This window comes from Triturus cristatus, chromosome 4_1 (assembly GCF_964204655.1).
Source record: "Triturus cristatus chromosome 4_1, aTriCri1.1, whole genome shotgun sequence".
NCBI classification, from domain to species: Eukaryota; Metazoa; Chordata; class Amphibia; order Caudata; family Salamandridae; genus Triturus; species Triturus cristatus.
Genome location: NC_140585.1, coordinates 1,012,941,732 through 1,012,962,927, shown reverse-complemented (window position 1 = coordinate 1,012,962,927; position 21,196 = coordinate 1,012,941,732). Strand labels below are relative to the sequence as shown.

The 21,196-nt window shown below is 43.9% G+C and overlaps 1 protein-coding gene across 1 annotated transcript in view; it reads left to right on the top strand.

Annotated features, from left to right (window-relative positions):
• TTLL8 (tubulin tyrosine ligase like 8) overlaps positions 1 to 21,196 on the top strand; it is a 478,385-nt gene that overhangs the window by 205,688 nt on the left and 251,501 nt on the right. The window contains exon 8 of the mRNA XM_085651194.1: positions 17,950 to 18,078. Coding sequence (XP_085507320.1) covers positions 17,950 to 18,078 — 129 coding nt within the window. The remainder of the gene's footprint in view (positions 1 to 17,949; positions 18,079 to 21,196) is intronic.

Genomic DNA, 21,196 nt, shown 5'->3' with positions numbered 1-21,196 from the left:
TGTGCCCAGTAGATCCCATGGAATAATAACAATTAAAAAACTCTGGACGTTAATCCCTTCGGCGCTGAGCAAATTCTCCCACTGTCCGCTATTTAAGGGTGCCCACATGACGAATCACCCCCAAATTACCCATGACACACATAACCTACTTTGACACTTTCTGCAGAAAATTTCATGAAGATTGGTCAAACAATGGCAAAGTTATAAGCAAGTCAAAAAATGCTTTTCCTATGGAAACTAGGTTTTAAATATAACTACCCATATATATTTGGTGATCAAGGTTCTTTTGAACCGAAACGCGTCAGGACCGAGCAGGCAAATAAATTACACGTTATGGCATGAAATTGTGGTCCGTCTCCGTCCATGGTGTAAAGCTGAGGAGTGACGGTGTGATGCAATATATATATATTTATATTAGGACCAAGTTTCCATAGGAAGAGCATTTTTTGTTTTGCTTATGACTGTGGCGTGGTTTGATGAATCTTCATGACATTTTCCAAACAAATTCTTTGTTCATATCAGCTCCTATGTGGAATGTTTGGGGGTGATTCGTCAAGGGGGGCCGAGAAAAAAGGGTGGTCCCAAAATGTTTTCTCCATGTTAATTTCCATAGGAAACTTTAGACAAGGCTACAGGTCGAACGGGTGAACGGAATTACCCTAAATTTGGCAGGGAGAAGGGTCTTGATTTATTTGGTGTAAATCCGTTCAGTAGTTTTTGAGAAATATTGAAATTTACAGATATCGATATTTGGGAATTCTGCCATCTGATTGGCTGAGGCGTTACGAGCACAAGCTTGCTGCTTATTGGTTGTGAGCACTGCGAGCGGTTGCAACTAGGAAGTGTTGGCCGCCATTTTGTGATTCTGTTGAAGAGAGTTAGGGGAAAAAAGGGCGAAAAGAGTATGAAAGAGGAGGGTAGGAGCTGTGAGTTCTGTGGGGTGGTTAGGGTGTGCTATACAGGGAGTGTGAAGTGAAATAATCACCCCTAGCGGTGTGAAAGTGCTGTTTTGACCAGAGTGAGATGGTGCTGAGGTGAGGTGCCAGTACACTGAGGGATGAAACCGTGAACTGATTGCTATAAACTGATGTGCTTCTGGCACTGTAGCATACTGGCCCCTATAGCATAGCTGTGCAAGTGGTGTTAGTATGGGTTTAGACTATAGCGGGAGTGGGAAGCAAACTACTCATCCCTACCGGTCTGAAGACTCAAATGGAGTGTTTTAGCAAGTAGGATTACAGAAATAATCGTGGAGAATATAATGCAGAATGTTGCAATGCCACAGAAGACAAATGGTGAAATCAGGTATGTTTAAGAAAGTGGCTGTGTGAGATAAAGCGATGGAGTCTGCAAGTTATATAAAAAGTGTCTTTATGTAAGTGCCATAAATGGAACCACTGGTGCAAGAGCTAAGGCATCCAGCTGAGGCAAACTCCAACCGCTTCTTTTATATTCAAACGTAAGCTCCTGCATCAGTCAATTCCACATTACATGTTACAGTTCCATGTGACATAAACAATACCTATTAGACATGAATGACTGAAAATTGTTTGAATGAAAATAAAGGTAGGATACGATTACCACACTGTGCCAACCAGTTCCTAAACAATGCTGTGTTTTTTTATCTTGATCGCCAGTTCGTGAGCAGAGGCTGAGGATGAGCTAATTTGTGTGAAAGGTCTTCGTGGCAGGCAGAGAGACGTGTGTACAAAGAATAGATATGGTTTCAAAATGGATGTCGGGTTTAGGCGTATTTGCATAGGCCATACATCATCCATCATCCATCCCTGGTTAGTGTGGAGAGGTAAGGGCCAATAATGAAAACAGAGTTCAAATGCCTAAGCATACTTAGAAAGTTATTATATGAAAATAGTTCAATTAAAGTAGGAAAAAGTCAAAAAAGTTGGAAAAAATCAATCCAAGAATAAAGTGAGTTTCTTACAAGTCTTGGAGATTGCACTCCGGAAGTTCTTCAGCGACTTGAGATGCGTAATGTTCCAAGAGGCGATTGTTGCCATCGTGTGAGAAAAGCGAAGCGATCCAATTCATATCCTCGAAGGGACAATAATGTTCCTCGAATGTTGGAGCGGCAATTTGAATTGGCAGGCAATCTGCGATGTTGTCAAAGGTCGCACATTGCAGGAAATCTTTCGCAGGTGCGCAGAAATCCCATTCCGGCAGGATACCTTTTTGCGTTGCATCCGCCATTGCTCCACTGCCTGAACAATCAAGTTCATGGTTTTCAAGATACTCCATTACCTGCTGGATATCGGGAGCGTTTGCTGGGATGTTGGCAAGGCATAGATCCATTCGGCAGTCGATTGGGCAAGTTTTGCAATAAAAAGATGGTTGCAAGCAGATTGTATATGTGTAAATAAATGTCATGTTGTAGCTGGCTCTGATAATAGATAGAGGCAGGCAGCTGAAAAGTTGTTCCATTTTTTCACGGTATTGATGTAGCTTCGCGTAGAGCCTTATTCTGTCAGACATGCTTGTTACCACAGGGAGCGTAGACATTTTTAACAAGCTAAAATAGTTGTAGGGTGGCGGCAAACAGAGCGAGAATTATGGGCACTGTTGCTGTTATTCCAGAGATGATCGAATGAATGAAGTCTGGTATTAGACTAAAAACAGTTGGAAAGCCTGTGAGAAGGCCGGAGGAGACAATGTTAAAAAAGTGTGCCAGACCTTAAATGTTAGATGTGTTGAAAATTGTGTAACAATTCACAAAGTGTAATGGGAGGATCGTATTTAAAAGGGAGTGTATTTTACTTGAAGTTCGTGCTATCTGCAGTCGATAAATTACTTTTGGAGAAGTGAAGGATCTTCTGTTTGAAACAAAAGCGCTTTCAGTTTGCTCCATTTAATAAAATCTGTTTTCAAAGTAGGTATTGAAGGCCAAGTTGAACTTTGGGAGTTACTCTGTGTGGGTGGGAATAGAGATTGCCAGAGGAAGTTATCCGGTTTGAAACAGTAAGGACATACGGTATGCCAGCTCACATTGCGTAGCAGTCCATGTTATTAAGAAGCAGATAACTGCATTAGAAAGCTGTGTGAATGTTGGTCTGATTGTGGGAGTTGGCGTGATTTTAAGAAAGTACGCAAGATTGGGGGTTGAAAGCTTAGAAGCATCGTGCAGTTGGACATTCTTGCATAGTAATGAATGACTGCCATTGTGGTCGCACTTTTCACCTGTGTGAAAAACTTCTGTATCCTCTTAAAGACAGCGATATGTAAATGGGAGAAACCACTGCTCGTAAATAAACGCGCTACCTTATATAATCACATACAACATGACAAACAACATGTACACCTAGCAGACACAACGACACTACGTACTGTGGGAACCGTGGTTAGCCATGTACACAAACCAAACATGGCATGGCACCTCTGCCACACAATGCAGAATGCGGGGAGAGATGGGAGCAAAGTATGTGTGAAGGTGGCAAGTGATTCTCGATTATAAAAGTATACAATGCAAAGTGTTGAGGGGATGTGCCAGAGAGACTTGAGTATGCAAAGCACAGACATTTACATGTCAACATACACCGATGGTCTATTGAGTGAAGTCGACAGTGGACGCAACCATGTTAGTACAGTCAGTAGAGAAGAATACAAAAACATAGCGCGTATGTCCCCCCCCCCCAAATCTTTGGGACTGGCTCGGCATACGCAAGGCTAGCGTAGGGGTATGAATAAAAGGTACATTTCTCTGGGTGTGGTTCTCTTCCGGAATGGCGAACATGTCTGTCAGGTCTGCGCAGCTCACACCGCCATGAGGCTGATGCCATGAGTGAGGGTGGCTGCGGGAATAATGCTCTTAGCCTGCTGCTACCCAGAAACCGTCATGGCCGCTGCGACGCACATATGCCCCACAGTTCACCTTTCGACACCGTCGTATATGAAAGAGGGCCCACCATGTGCCAGCGGAAGCTTTTGGGCTGAGGTCTGCGAGCTGGGAAGGCTCCTGCGATCAACGCTGGCTACCGCGACACAGGCAGGCAGCGCCCAGCCTGAGGCCCAGCACCGTGAAGTGCTCTGTATACCACTAACACAGTAGTCAAAGAGGTACCAACAGTGGAACGGTGTCTTGATCCCACAATGGACGATGTTAGAACTGCATCTGAGAGTGCAGATGAAGGTACTCCTTTCGACCAGCTGTAACCAACTCTAGGTCCCAACAGTGGAATGGTGTCCTGATCCCACAATGGATGATGTTAGCTCTACATCTGAGAGTGGAGATGAAGGTACTCGCTTCGGCTAGGTGCAAGCAACTCTAGGTCCCAACAGTGGAACGGTGTCTTGATCCCACAATGGACAATGTCCGATATTAGCTGCTGCTTGTGAATTTTCACAGAAGTCCCTGCATTGACATGCATCAGACTCTGTGCTTCTAAGTGCTGCACATGATTATTGTGCGTGGTTGACACCAGTCGGTGGAGTACACCGCGGTACAGCAGGTCCGAACAGTGGAACGGAGTCTTGATCCGAAAATGGACGATGTCAGAACTGCATCTGAGAGTGGAGATTAAGGTACTCGCTTCAACCAGGTGTAATCAACTCTAGGTCCCAATAGTGGAACTGTGTCTTGATCCCAGAATGGACGATGTCCGATACTACGTGCTGCTTGGTTTTCACAGAACTCCCTCCGTTGAAGTGCATCAGACTCTGTGCTTCCGTAGCTAATTGCTGCACATGATTATTGGGGTTGGGTGACTGCAGTCGGTGGAGTACACCGTGGTACAGCAGGTGGGAACAGTGAAACGGGGTGTTGATTCTGTGATTGAGGATGTCAGAAGTTAAAGTTTGTGATGATTTCTGTGTACCCACTCCGATCAGGTGCAACCAACTGCATGCTTCCGAATCCAACGGCACGTGGCTGTGAGGCGTTAATGACAACTGCCTCTGGCCTACAGTGCAGTCAGGAGGGCTCACAATTCAGATGGAGTGGTGATTGTTTAATTACAGAATCCAGTAGGCAACTAACTACAACGTCTGTTGAAATATACACAATAGCCTTTTAGTATACTTGCTTGAATAAGTTTTTTAAGATGACTTATAGGTCTAGTACAATGGCCAACTTCTTCTTGGTAGTGGTAAAGAATGCTGAATAACAGTGTACACAGTGGACAACAGAGATCGCAGTTCGAATTGTTTTCATTTATTTATTGCAGAGTTTTATGTAATTTATGTTGTTGTATTTTGTGAAGAGGACGTGAGAAAAAGTATTCATGGAAGACTGTGCTCACTACTGCCTTCAATTTACACTGCAGACACCAGTGTTCACAATTCAGATCGAGTCGCTATTGTAGATGACGCAGTCCTGTAGGCAAAAGTTATTGCTCCAGTGCGCTCTGTCCGCACCATGCACCATCCATCGCATCATCACAGGGTCCGCACACGGTTTTTGTTGCTTCGCGTATGGCAAACTGGGCAGCTCGAGTCAACGCGACGTGGCTGTGGGCCCTTGCTGACTGCTTTCAGGCCTACACTGCAGACAGCAGTGTTTACAATTCAGATCGAGTCGCTATTGCAGATGATGTAGGGTTGTAGGCAACAGACATTGCTCCTAGTACGGCCCGCCCGCAGCATGCATCATTGCTGGCTGTGCACATACTGAATGCTTTTGATGTGGCTATCTAAGTGCACTAGACCTGATGGATCCTTTATGATACAATCTTTTTGTGTATTATTTCAGATCTACTGCCTGTATCTTAGTATACCACAAGTTATGGTTGTTTTACGATAGAATCTTTTCTGTATTATTTCACATCTAGTGTCCCTACCTTACTGCAGCACAAACTATTGACCCTTTTATTATTGAATCTCAGTGTGTGATCCAATGATTACTGTTGTAGTTGATGCTAGCAGCAACCATTCCCTGAGGGCTGCTTTACACTCACCCCACACGCATCCAGCACAGACGTCACTGGATATGTAACCCTGGTAATAAAAAGGAGTCGAGCGCACGTGCCCTTATCCACTTCCACTATTTATCTGTGTCTGTGTGTTCATTAAGTATGCATGATACTGCCCCTGGGCCGTACCACATTACATTGTGCTGTGGATAGCGTATGCCACCATGTTATCTCTGGCAGTGGGGAAAAGTTCTGTTATGTAGCTTTTAGATGCATGGCTATCACAGGTGGAAGGCTACTTTACAGAGCATGAATATTGATGAAGATGATGGTTGCATGTTGTGTGTACTGTCAGAGATGTGCACATAGCAAAAAGTTTTCAAAAAAGCTCTGTAAGCAGAAGAGGAGTCTCTCATCAAATGCTGTAGAGAGAATGGCGAAAATGGGTGGGGTCCTCCAACCGTTACAATGGGAAATGTTATGAACCAATCAAATGCTTTTCTTTAAGGTCACATGGTACTCGCGCAGTGAGTGCGCAAGGATGCCGCACCCGACGCGATTTTGAGAAAATATTACCATAATATAAGTTTAGTAGAGTTAGAAATATATGAATGAATGAATGAAATAGACTTATATAGCGCTACTTACGCCCAATGGGCGTCAAGGCGCCTAACCAAAAAATGCTGAATGGTGGATAAGAGGAACTTACTGGTAGGCCTTCATAAAATACCAAGTCTTAAGAGCTTTCCTAAACAGAGCCAGGGAAGGTTGGGACTTAATCTCCAAAGGGAGAGAATTCCACAGTAGCGGAGCAACGGTGGAAAAAGCTCTGCTACCCCATCTAACCTTCTTGGTTCGGGGGACTGCCAATTGATTAGCATCTGAGGAGCGGAGACATCTACTGGGAATATAACGGGTCAACAAAGACCCTAGAGCATCCGAGGGGCCAGCAAGAAGGGCTCTATATGTAAGGCATATGAGTTTAAATGAGATCCTATAATGGATGGGGGGCCAGTGTAGATGCCTCCTGGCAGCTGTTGCAGAGGAGTCTTTTGGGAGAGCCAAGACAAATTTAGCGGTAGCATTCTGCACAACCTGAAGGCGCTGGATAAGGTGTTTATTAATCTCCGCATATAATGCATTACAATAATCTAGCCTAGAACCAACGAGTGCGATCACGGTCTGTTTACGTGCCTGTGGTGAGAGGTAATGAAGAATTTTTTTAAGGGTCAAAATGACTCCCCAACACGTAGATACCGTCCTATTGACCTGAAGATTCATAGTCAATGAAGTATCAAAGATGACACCGAGATTCCGAGCCGACTTGGAAGGGGAAGGGCAAGTTCCTAACGATGTAGGCCACCAATCACTAGACCAGATGTCCTGGTCTTTACCAAAGACCAGGACCTCTGTTTTGTCGGCATTCAATTTTAAGGAGTTTAGAACCATCCACTCTGCTACCATCTGCATACAAGACCTAAAGCTAGAAGCCGAAACACTAACAGAGTGGGCCTGTGACACCATGATTTGTGTGTCGTCGGCATACGACACCACCTCCATCCCCTGAGATCTCACTAATCTAGCAAGGGGGGCCACATAGATGTTGAATAAAGTTGGGCTTAAGGCAGACCCTTGAGGCACCCCACATTGCAGCGATTTAGCAGGGGAGAGGAACTCTCCGAGCATGACCCTTTGCTCTCTAAGGTGTAAAAAAGAGTCAAGGAGACCTAGAGCCGACCCAGCCACCCCTGCCTCCCTCAACCGAGATGTTAAGATAGAGGGAGACAGGGTATCAAACGCTGCAGTGAGATCCAATAGGACCAGAATGGTCGTCTGACCACAATCAACCCTACAACGAATATTATTAACCACCATGGTCAGAGCAGATTCAGTGCTGTGAAATTTCCTGAATCCATGCTGAGAACTATCAAGGAACTCAGAGGAGTCAAGAAAGGTGGATAAATGAAGGTTAAGGTGGGCTTCAAGCATCTTGGCAGGAGCAGGAAGCAAGGATATTGGCCTAAAGTTCTTCAATACTCCAGGATCGAGGGAAGGCTTTTTAAGAAGAGGCTTCATGATGGCCTTTTTCCAGGCCGATGGGAAAATACCCTGGGCCAGGGCCCCATTCATTACTTCCAGCAATGGAGGCAAAAGGATCTCCCTGCACTCCTTTAAAACTTTTAAGGGGCAGGGGTCCACAGGAGAAGCAGACTTAGTTCGATCAAGTAGGGCGTTGAGACCCTCAAGAGAAAGCGGCGGAAAGAGGGTAAGGAACTTATTTGGGTCCTTCCTCCAGGATTCTGAGGCCTTAATATCAAGGGAGGGACCAACATCTAACAGATTCCTCTGAGTTTCTAAGTCCAAATGAAGGTCTGAAATTTTCTTATAAAAGAAGTCAGAGATGTTGTTACATAACTCCTGTGAATCCACAACTGGATCAGGTGTCTGAAGAGAACATAAAGAGTCAACTATTTTAAACAATTCTTTTGACGAGGAAAGAGAGACCATCAAATTCGAAAAATAGTCCTGTTTCTCTTTAATCACACTGACTTTATAGGTTCGTAACATCCGTTTATGATCATCTCTGTCAGAAGGATCCCATGACTTACGCCATTTCCTCTCCTTGGCTCTACAAGTTTGTCTTAGGAGTCTTAAAGACTCTGTGAACCAGGGCGCTGAGGGTTTCCGCCGAGCCACATATCGCAAAGAGGCAGGAGCAAGCACATCAACCGCTCTAGTAATGGAGTCGGCAAGCTCCAGAGCCGCCTCCTCTACATCTCGCATAAGCGGAGCTCCAGAGCCTCTCATAAAAGGAACGAGGGCTTCAGTGGTGATGTTTTTATAGCTTCTTTTCCATCCTCTATTGCTGGTAACACAGCTACGGAGCTCTTCAGCCAAGATTGTAAATTCAAGGGGTACTGCCAGATGGTCCGACCAGGCCAGGGGAATAGGAAAGCCAGCTGAGAGTCTAGAGTCGTTGGTGAAAACCCCGTCTAATATATGGCCAGCTCGATGAGTAGGGCTTTTCACCAACTGGCTGAACTCACAGGCTTCTAGAGAGTCAATCAACTGAGATGTCTCGCTTGCTCCCAGATTGTCCAGATGGAAGTTTAGGTCCCCAAGACTAGTAAACTGCGATTTACCGAAGTATGGCTCTAGAATTCGAAATAGCTCGGAGCAAAAACTGGCTCTAGGACCAGGCGGTCTATAGACAAGGATGCCAGTGAAAGAGGCTGTTGGAGAGGACGAAATGCAGAAATACATAGCCTCGGAAGAGTCCGAGGGCTCAGAAAGAGTTTTTGTCGCACAGGAGAGTGGGGTTCTACACAAAATTGCCAGTCCTCCCCCTCTACGTCCCACTCTGTCCTGTCTATAGATCGTATAGCCCTCAGGAATTGCCAATATTAGGTCATGTCCAGAGGAATCGGTCGCCCATGTTTCCGTGACAAATACCCAGTCCGGTTGCCTATCGGCCACAAACTCATGGAACGCAATAATATTCTTAATAAGCGACCTGGCGTTAATCAACAGGCCCTTTCTAGATTGAGTAGTGATCCGCACAACTGAGGAATTTGGAGGAACCCTCCCAACTACTTTAGGTGGAAACAACACCACCCCACACGAGCGGCATGTAGAAAAGCGTCTGAGGTCCTCAGGGGAGAAACCGCGGTGGCATGCTAGGGGCAGTGGTCTCAGAACAAGCAACTCACCTAATGAGTATTTCCTCACTGTATATTGCGGATTGGGGGGGATCTCTGCGACCAGCCCGCCCATCAGCCCGTCCTCAGTGCGGACGGGCGCAGACGGGCTGAACTCAGGCGTAACTCCGGCGGAAGTCCGGCGAGCCCGCTGCGCGAATCCGCTGCGCGAAAGCATGACTCCCTTTAAAGCGTCATTCAGCAAGGAGGAGAGGACAGTTTACCTCCCTTTTGAAGCGTCTATCGCCCTACGGACAGCTAGAGCGTCCAAACTACACGCTCGACACGTAGCACTCCCAAGATGGCGGCCTAACGTCCTCAATGAGAACGGGAGGTGGACCCGCCCAACAGCGGTGAGTAATACAATTTTATAGTGCGAGTAGGGGGCCTAACGTATAAAACCAGGGAGTAATGCTAACAAAATTTAAATAAAATACAAAACGAGGAAGATTTAAAAAAGCCAGAGGCCAGTGGTTCCAAGAATAAAACGCTCGAAGAGCACAAGCGCTATGCACAGGTTACGCTAGTAATCATTCAGCAAGGAGGAGAGGACAGTTTACCTCCCTTTTGAAGCGTCTGTCGCCCTACGGACAGCTAGAGCGTCCAAACTACACGCTCGACACGTAGCACTCCCAAGATGGCGGCCTAACTTCCTCAATGAGACCGGGAGGTGGACCCGCCCAACAGCGGTGAGTAATACAATTTTATAGTGCGAGTAGGGGGCTTAACGTATAAAACCAGGGAGTAATGCTAACAAAATTTAAATAAAATACAAAACGAGGAAGATTTAAAAAAGCCAGAGGCCAGTGGTTCCAAGAATAAAACGCTCGAAGAGCACAAGCGCTATGCACAGGTTACGCTAGTAATCATTCAGCAAGGAGGAGAGGACAGTTTACCTCCCTTTTGAAGCGTCTATCGCCCTACGGACAGCTAGAGCGTCCAAACTACACGCATATAAATGTTTAAAATATTTTAGATTATCGCTTGTTCTCATATACACTTTACACTTATTTAAATATAGTTTTGAGACAAAAAAAATGAGGGAATTGCGTTCCCAGCGTGACACCATACGTCTATGACGTAACACAGGGCCTGGCAGCGTGCACTCGTTGTATACGCAACGCACAGCAGGCGTGACCCCATACGTACATGACATAAGGCGCGGCTTGGTACTGCGTTCCCGTCGCATACCAAAGTAGCAGCTGGCGTGACCACATACGTATATGATGTCACGCGGGACGCGGTGCCACGAACCCGTCGGATGCGCAGTGCGCATCCTTTACGAGTTTAGCAATATGGCAGATAGGATTGGCGTGCTGATGGAGCTTGGTACACTACTGGTACGGAACTTCAGTTTTCTCCCAAAAAAAACAAAACGATATAGATACTTTTTTTTGAAGATATAGAACATTACATATTTTTCAAATAAAAAATAAAAAAGGTTTATAGAGTTCCAAAATATTACAAAAAAAATAGAAAAAATATAGGTTTTATAAATATTAAAATATGAAATTAACATTGAGGTGGTGCAAGCCTCGCGGTTCCTCTACCCGCTAAAATGATACCACTGTTTGAGTGCGAGCCTGCCAGCGGGCACCTTGGAGCTTTGATAATTAACGCGGCAGTCCGGCCGCGAGGCTTGCACCACCCCAAAGGAGGGGGTCACGGGCTCTGCAAACAGAGAGTCCATTTGTGAAACAGTGGCAAGGGATTAATGGACCATTTGCTCGCCGGAGCCCATCTGAGGGCTTCAAAATGGAACTGCACCCAAAAGGGACATTGACACAAACTACATTACCCAGAATCCATCAGGTGAAGCTCATTCGAGTCGTCCATCTGAGGGCTGTTAATTATAAATTAAAGGGAGTGTCTTAAAAATGCTTTCCTATGTGGAGCCTCTGAAGACGAGCAACACAGCTCAGAAACGCATCAGGCTTCCATCCGTGACAGGGGAGCTGCAGCTGCCGGCGCGCACAGGGTTCCTCTACCCGCTAAAATGATACCACTGTTTGTGTGTGAGCCTGACAGCCCTTGGAGCTTTGATATATATATATATATATATATACACATATACATATATCAATACGGTCCCCTAAGGTAACTAGAGCTTGCACTCCCGTCAATACACAATTTTCTCATCAATAATTTCATTGCGTATGTTACAGTGATATTATCAGTGATCTCATAGAATATGTCATGAGTGATGTAATATGTGGGGTAATATTATGGTAGTGACTATATACATATATTTCTACCTATATCTATATCTATCTATATCTCTCACTCTCTATATATATATTAAACCTTTGTTATAGTTAGGGAAAGTTTATTTATTCTTTCTATAAAAAACAAACTTAAAGTACCTAAACATTAGAAATTCTAAATGTTTACTTACCCCTTAACATTTACAATTTATGCACCACGTTCAACTTATTATAACTCTCACACCTCCACACAGTGACAATCCTGGCAGCCATACGTAACACCAAATCAGCACTGGAAATAAAAATAGATGCAGTGATCCTAGACCTCGGGCCGATCACAAGAAATTGGCAGAAAGAGTGGGGGTAACCAAATCTGCTCTGGCTCACTAGGACCTACAGTATTGTACAGTGAAAAGAAGATTCATTCAATGCAACAAATTGAGTATCCACTTGAAATGGTTGAAGTTGCAGAAGAACGATCCCGGCGTAATAATGTGGGACTGCGTGGTCCCGAAAAATCTGAAGGCCCAAGCATGGAGCTGTTTTTGGAGTACTGGTTTCTCTCAATTGTGATGGGGGCAAGGCCTCCACGATGTTCATGGTAAATCTGGAATATGCTAGTCCACAATTGGTGAAAACCTTCGTATGCTGATAACCCATGGCAGCGTATTAAGAAGCATATGTTTTCACTGCTTATGGACTGGTATCTTCCAGATCCACTGGTATCTTCTGCATCCACTGACAACTACGAACACACCAGTTATGATATAAACTACACAGAATTCTTTGGATATAGGCAGTTAGACCTTTTGTAAAAGAAATTCGGCAAATTGCATTAGACATTCATCAGGACTCACATGTTGGTTCAGTAGTCAGATTATTTTTTTCCTGAAGAGACCCTAACATTCACATGGGATCGAAATGTCGAAAAACCCCTCCCATTTCAGTTTATAAACAAAGTAATGTTTATAAGGACTGAAGGCTATATTACGGCACCCTACTGTGTATGAACATGAATCACGTGAAAAACCATTGTGTTAGACCCGGGATCCCTGGTTGGCCGAGGTAGGTACCTTTGGCCAAATAGGGACCCTCGTTTCCACGTCAGAGAAAGGAAGGACACCTTCTGAGATAGCCCCCGCTCACCCCCTTGGTAGCTTGGCACAAGCAGCCAGGCTTAACTTCAAGGCAAATGTGTAAAGTATTTGCAATCACACTCACAGCAACCCAATGATGACACCACGAATGAACTCCACACGAGTTTCATAAAAATGAGTATAAATTTATATAAAAAGATATACGATAACACCACACAATATAAATCCCACATATGCGTATTTGTAATATTCCTCCTGGCTGGTTGTTAGGCCAGCCAGCCCTTGTAAGTTCTGGCAATATTAATGAGCATTTCTAAACTTTCCACTGCAGTTCTAATACAATGCAATGCAATTCGTAATGCTAGACTCAGGCACTTTGCAATATAAAAATAATGCAGTTCGTAATGCTAGAATCAGGCACTTTTCAATGTAAAAATAATGCAATGCGTAACACTAGAATCAGGCACATTACAATGTAAACATAATGCAATGCGTAACGCAACAATCAGGTACTTTGTTATGCAGAAACAATGCAATGCGTAGTACACTAATCATGTAGTTTGTTATACAGGAATAATCCAACGTGTAAAACACTAATCAGGTAGTTCGTTATGCAGCAATAATGTAATGCGTAATACACTAATCAGGTAGTTCGTTATGCAGCAATAATGCAATGCGCAATACACCAATCAGGTAGCTTGTTATGCAGCAATAATGCAATGTGTAATACGGCAATCAGGTAGTTTGTTATGCAGAAATAATGCAATGCGTAATACACTCCAGCACCCATCACGCCACTCGTGCTGACTCGCAGTCAGCCTCTGTCAACAGTTGCCCCCACACGGGCATGGTGTAACAAAAAGTGCAGCTCTGCACTCCGGCCGCGGTACTGCCACTCCTTTGGCAAGTACAGGCTGTGACACGAGCCGAAGCAGAGGCTCGCACTGCAGGAATGGGAGAGGCCAAGAGCGTCTCCCTCCAAGCCTGCACCCCACCCCAGGCGTCGACACACATTACCTGGGGGGTGCGATCTCACTCTCCTCTCTTCCAGCGACTTGGGCCTCCGATGCAATCTTTGTGAATTCCGGGCAGTGGGACTTGGACCCTCCATCAACAAGGTTCCACTCTGGCAACGGCGGGCTTGGGCCGGCGGTTCACCTCCTCCGGGACTGCTGGTCTGGGCCGCTGACACTACGAAGAACTCAGGCTCCCACAGGGCACACACACACAGCTTTGCTGAGACTCACTTTAACTCCTGGTGCACAATAACAAGGCAATCCTCACAAAGGTCCCAGGCTGCACAAAGCACACACACACAACGTTGCGGAGACTCACTTGGATTCTGGGTGTGCACGATAACAAGGCAATCCTCATGAAGGTCCCAGGCTGCAAAAAGCACACGCGTCGCTCAGACTCGCTTGGACTCCAGGTGCCCACGATCACAGGGCACTTCTTACGAGGGTCTCAGGCTGCAAAAAGCACATACACACAGCGCCGCTGAGACTCTCCTAGAAACTTTTGTGTTCCTGAGTTTCCGCAACAGGGAGCCAGCTCGCCTCGGGCCCTTGGGGATAAGTTACTTCTGGACACAGCACAGCAAAGTCCTTTCAAGCAGGGGAACACGGCACACAGCAAAGTCCCTTCAGCCTCTCCTTGGCTAAAAGAGCAAACTGCAGGCCAGCCCCAGAACACACAGCAAAGGCAGTCCTTTCCTTCAGTCTCATCAGTTGTTTCTTCCTTGGCAAAGGTTCCTCTTGACCACAAAGTAAGTTCAGTCTTGTTCAATCTTGATAAGCCATCTATCCAAAGTTCAGCGGTTTCAGCTCTCATAGTTATACCCCTAAATGTCTTTGAAGTCTTTGTGTTCAGGGGGCACTGACCCCTGTTCAAACCAGTTCTGGGTGCCTCCCTGCCAGTGACACCTTCTTCCTTTGATTAGTGTGGGTCTGGATTCTCAATCACTCAGCAGGAAATGGGTCCATTGCTTTATGGCAGCAACCCTGGCCTCTTCACCTCTAGGGGCTACTCCTCCCCCTACACTCCAGATGCAGGTCAGCCTGTTGCTGTCTCATCTCCTCCCCTGGGTCAATACATTCCCTAGATCCTATCACTTTCGAATCCAGACAGTTAATCCACAACCAGGCAGAGACACACAGAAATGTTAGAGCACAAAAACCCCACCACTTGTAAAAGAGTGGCTTCTAAACACACAATACAAAAACCACCTTCATAAAAAGATGTGTCATTACATTGTGAGTTCAAGCACACTAAACTTCACCTCTCCATCTTAAGCCTTTGGGAAGATAGGCTGGAAAACATATTACACAGCCTCCCTATTCTGTCCTATGGGCAAGATGGCCTTTCAACAGTGAAAAATGAAATGGAGATTATTTTACTGTCAGGACATAGTACACACCTTAGTAATTGTCCTACCTTTCACATGCACTGCACCCTGCCCAGGGGGTACCCTGGAACTACCATAGGGGTGTCTGATGTGCATAGAAGGGGAAGGATAAGGTCTGGCAAGTGGGTGCACTCGTCAGAACAACATGGCAGTTTAACAAACTGCACGCAGGCACTGCAATGGCAGGGCTGAGGTCCCTCTTTAAGGCTACTTGTGTAGGTGGCACAATTACTGCTGCAGACCCACTAGTAGCAGTTGAATTACCAGCCCAGCACACATAGTGCACTTTACTAGGGACTTTACTAGTAAGGCCAACATACCAATCATGGATAACCAATTACCATTACACTTTATACGGGGACCACTTGCACTTTGACACTGATTAGCAGTGGCAAAGTGCCCAAAGCATCTAAGTTGGCAACACCATGTCAGACAAAAAGGTCTAGGGGTAAAGCAAAAAGTTTAGGGGTCTTTAGCCAAAAAGGGCCAAGTCCAACACATGAGGAGTTGCACAGGGAGTCATGTCATATAAGTTGTAAATATACATTCACTGTTTGAGCACTGTGTCGTTTGCACTATTTTCACATGTTCACATACCATTGCATACAAATTGCTAATATGTATTTGACAGGATCTATAAGCAGCAGTTGCTCTCTCTTTTTTTAACATACATTAAATTATAAAGTAATTCAATGTATGCACTGGATCGTGGACCCCTCAAAATTCGTGAGAGGTGTCCAGGATTTAGTGAGTTCCTTGGGGCCAATATCTATGTAATATGTATTGATCCTAGACCTAGAGGACATATAGGGTAGTCCTTATTTTTTAATTTTCCACATCAAGCTGGCACACAGGATAGAAGAGATAACGGTAGACCTGAGAAACCTTGTCCAACAGGAGGCGAGGTTGCAATTTAAAGCAAGACATGGCATGTTATATGAGGTGGGAAACAAGGCACGGAAATTATTAGCTTGACCAGCTAAAAATTCAAAAAAATGCTATAAAAAAATACCTAACCCTGTTTGAACTGTGTTTTGGTATTTAACAAAGAATGAGGGTTTGTCTGCCTGATAAATTAAAAATCTGTTTAACTTGATGATTAGCTACGCAACACTGTGTGTGTATGTGTGTGTGTGTGTCTGTGTCTGTTTGTGTATTTGTGTGTGCTCACACATGCATGCTCAGGCAGGTATGTAGGTTCTTACAGTTATTTCTTTAATTGTGCAGTAGTTGAAGATAATAAGCATCTTCTGTTGTAGGTTATTTATTTTCATGAGTTAGCATTCCTCCTCATTGCTTTCAGATGTCACACAACATAAAAGGCAATAGAGTGTGTTTTTTAGATATGTAATGGAGTGATATACTATGTTCGGAAGAATTTACAGTGCATAATGCAGCCCAGAGCCTGCTTGTAAGTTTTTTTGTGAGGACCGAAAGATTTAGACCAGCAAATGAAGAGTGAACAAATACGAGGGAGAAATCATGAAATTGGAATTCATATACCAGAAATTACTGTAGATGGAAATCGCAGGGTACTATCATTGAACCACCTAAACTGCAAAAAATGATTCAAGTTTAAGTTTTAAGGTTTTTCTGAAAAGGTTCTACTTTTCTTGTAGACACAAAACCAGTGCTTAATGTGGATCGTGGTTGTCGGTGGGGCCACCGGCACTCACTTTTGGGGACCAGCACTTATTCTTCCTCATCAGATATTTTCAGGGAGTGGGAAAATGCACAAAGGAGAAAGAAGGAGACAGACAAGGACAAAACACTATCACAAAGGGAGAAAGCAGGAACCTGCAAGATTGATATAAATGGGTAGGGAGTGCCTGGTAGTCGATTAATGACACATGAGTTGGATTTCAGACTATGCAGCATTGGTATTTGGCGCTTCCGTGCCAACCGCAGGCTTCTTGAGCAGAGCATTGGGCACCAGAACTAATTCTTTCATTAATTAAACACTGCACAAAGCTGATGGCAGGATTTTCAGCAGAGTGGTGAATGTCATGTAATGTAATTCATTTAGCAGCAATGATGTTAGGGCTTTACCCCTCACTGAATAATATTGGTGAGTCCAGCAGTACTGCAATCAAGAGATCTTGTGCTAGGACATTTTAATCTTAAAACATCCAGTAGTGTCTAGACTTTGTAAGCGGGTTTAGCTGTTAAAGTTTAATAAAACATTCTACACTCCTGTATTTTAACCTTCAAAACCTTTGTATCAGGTTTATTAGGCAATAGGGTATACAACATGTTGCAAAAATGGAAATATGATGTATGATTTATTAATTTTATAATAGAATGATGATGTGATTCTTCTGCATTTAGTGACTTCCCACATTTTGAGATGGACTCACTACAAGACAAGTGTTGCACATTTGAAGAATGCACTTGTGTTTCAATAGAAAGATAAAAACCAAGGGCTAACATTCTAGTCTCTTCATTGAATAACGGGCAAATGAACAATGACTTTGAGCAGACAAAAATTGTACATAAAACCTAAAGCTCATGCAGGTGACCTGGGAGAAACGAATGGTCTCTCTTTCACAAAGATGAAGTTAAGAAATATATTAGTGACTTGTTAAAATATCAGGGAAAGTAAACAAATCTAGTAGTTATTGTTATTGAATATAATCTAAAGATTTTATTTAGGAATTACCAAATATGTCCATTTTTATTTTTGGTCAGTCTAGGTTGATGCGAAATGAAATGCCCTACTTTATTTGGACAGTAAGAAGAGATGTCATTGATTACCATCATCTAATTAAAGATCAGATGCTGAATCATTATGGAAGAACGGGTTGCTTTACAACAAAAGTAAGAACACTATTTTTATTTTTATTTTATGCGTGTGATAAGTGTTATAGTTTTTCATATACACAAAGTGTAAAGGTACATATGGTTATATCAAATCGGTTTGTAAAGTACAATAAATCTCATCAATTCATCAAAATCCAAATATATTGATCAGGGAGTCTTTGTTCATCTGTTTCAAATTCCACTTAATTGCAGTTTAGATAAAATGCGTACATCAGCCCAGCCAAAGCGTTTCGTCCAATAGGACTTCCTCAAGGTTGGGAATAATCCTCAAAGGAACAGACACATTTTCCTTTAATCCAAATTTCTACAGGGTGCAAAATATCCCCATGATTTCCTCATTGCATGAAGTAAGATTGTCATAATCTGTCTTGTTCCCTGTCAGGGTTGAGGAATATTCCCAACCCTGAGGAAGTCCTGTTGGACGAAACGCATTGCCTGGACTGATGCACGCATGCTATCTAAACTGGAATAAAGTGGAATTTGAAACAGATGAACAAAGACTCCCTATCAATATATTTTGATTTTGATGAATTGATTGAATGTATTGTACTTTACAAGCTGATTTGATATAACCATATTCTCCTTTTCACTTTGTGTATATTAATAACTGTATTTGTTGGGACTTCTAAACAGTGGGGTCACGAAAACTTAGCACATAGAGGATCTAGATATCAAGAGAAAACTATACCTGTGCAACAATCTATGGCCCACACTGCTAAGACTATAATTGTGATTGTTTATAGTTTTTCATACTGAGTGATAACAAATAATTTACAGTGCATTGCATGGAAAACAAACCCTGTTGTGTAACATTATTGTACGACATGTATTTGCCAGTTCTAATATAACCAGCTTGAAAAACGTATAGTCTGATTCACCAAACATTTTACCAAGAGATAGTGTCACAAGCTCATGGAAATTCAAAAGTGTGTCACTGCCAAATCTAAAAAAAAGCTTAGTGAATCAGGCTTCATTTTTCAGCACGTGGTTTCTTGTTTCAGCACTTTATTCATTGTATCTTTTCAAAAGCATCTTTTTTGATAGTAGGTGATAATACTGCTCACCAGTAGAGTTGACAAGAACAGGAAACAAGGGAGACCCTACTCACACGGAAGCAGGGTGGTCTAAGTATAAACAGAAACAATGGTTCCTGTGGAATTATACAACAATTTTTTATAATGTTTATGTGCGCAACCGCGATAAAAATGGGTTAAGTTGATGCCGAAAGGAGAAGAAATTATATAGACCGATGTTGCTGGTTATGACAATCGTTATTTATATAAAAAAAGATTTTTGCAGTTTTTTACAAAAAAAAAGAAAATGGTGGGTAGTGTCCCCATTGAACATGGAACCTAACATATTAGTGACATATTTGTGACATATACACTTGGTTTCACAATGTTTGTAAAGTCGACCGCCTAATTAGCACGCTAAAGCTGTGTGGGATCTGGGAGCACTGAAGCTGAAGCGTCCTGAGGGTGCCCATGCAAGGCATGTATATAAATTACCTGCAGTTTCCCGACAGCACCGTTCTCCATTTGTGTGTGTTAGTTATTGTCTGTCTATGCTTTTATTATTAGTTTTAAATCCTTCACTTCTTCAAGGTGCTGTGGGCATATTGTGTTCTCTCTAAGGGTCTGTCACTGGGAAAGGGGTCGGGCGTAAGCTGCTTAAACACAAACCATAGTGCCATCAGTTGCTGTTTGCTTTTTGCCTGAACTTCTTCTATTGCCCTGCCTCACATTAATGTTTTATTTAGAATGAATATTTCCCATAGTGATTATGATACACTTTTGTTGACTGTATTTATTTGTGAACTTTTTATAGCGCTGTGCTGGAAGCTAAAATGCATCTGGGCAGTTTTCAGTCCATTGAAATCCTGGAAATTTGACAAACCATTGGCCTGCATAGCTTTACAGCTCTCCACTAACTATAACCGCTATCATACAATCTGTAATTGTCTGTATTTTCCTACCACTGCCATTTGTTTGATATTTTATCATTTGAGACCAATACGGCAGTGGGTGGGTTGCTTGGTGCAATCGCAGTCTCACGCAGAGGCAGTTACAGATGAAATTTACCAGCAGAACTAGTGCAGCAGTTTAAGATCTTAGAGTGTCTGGTTTCTCAAATAGTGCAATTTCTGATATTTATATGATTCCCTCATGTTCATTGCTCGATTTTTGCTCGCTAGAAAGTGTCACTCATAGTCATTGAATGTCACTCATAATTACACTGAATTTATGAAAATGTCACACATAGCAATCTGAAACCTTGGCAGCTATGCACAGTGCAGTGTGCACTCCTGCGTCTGCTCTGCAGAGAAAAAGCACAACTGCCATTGGTTGAGGTGACCTCTTACTCACGAATGGCAGTGATGCTTTTTACCCACACTGACTGACAGAGGTGCTGCGGTGCAGTAGTTGGGTTAAATTTAGTAGTACGTGTGCCTCGCACACGCAATACAAAATTCAAGCCAAGTTACCATGCCAGTCCACCCAACTACTGCACTGTGCATGCGCAGGGACAGGGGGCCGTGCGGCCGGTGCGTGCAGGCCGTGACCCACGTGCACTTACTTTCGGCGCCACACCCACGGTCTGCCACCACCGCCCCTCGTGACCAGGCAGGCACTAAGGCACCTGACCTGCCTTAATTGTAGGCATAATGAATGGATAACCTGGTGCTCTTTAAGGTCATCATCTACTATTTACTGTGCTTTAAAAGTTAATACCATTAAATTTGTAATGTAAAATGTGCTGTAAATGCACCATTTTAGTCCGCATTTTTCCAAAATTTGCGTGGGGGAGAACCCCCCCAAACCCTCTAGTAGAGGTCGGCCTCGCTCGCTCCGCTCACTCGCTACACGCTGGATGGGGGCTGCTCTGGCAAAATTTGCCAGGGCTGCTTTTAGTTCCCAGTCCGGCCCTGGCTCTCATTGGTGCCAGCAGCTACCGTGGCACTGGAGCCCAGAGGACGGAGGGGCCCACTGAACCGTGATCACTGCTGTATTTTACAGTTCAAGCAGCGGCCAGGGTGTCTTCTTACTGCCTTGCACTAGGGCCCATGAAACACTGGCTACGCCACTGTGCACACCAGCGCCTAGAAGAGAACCAG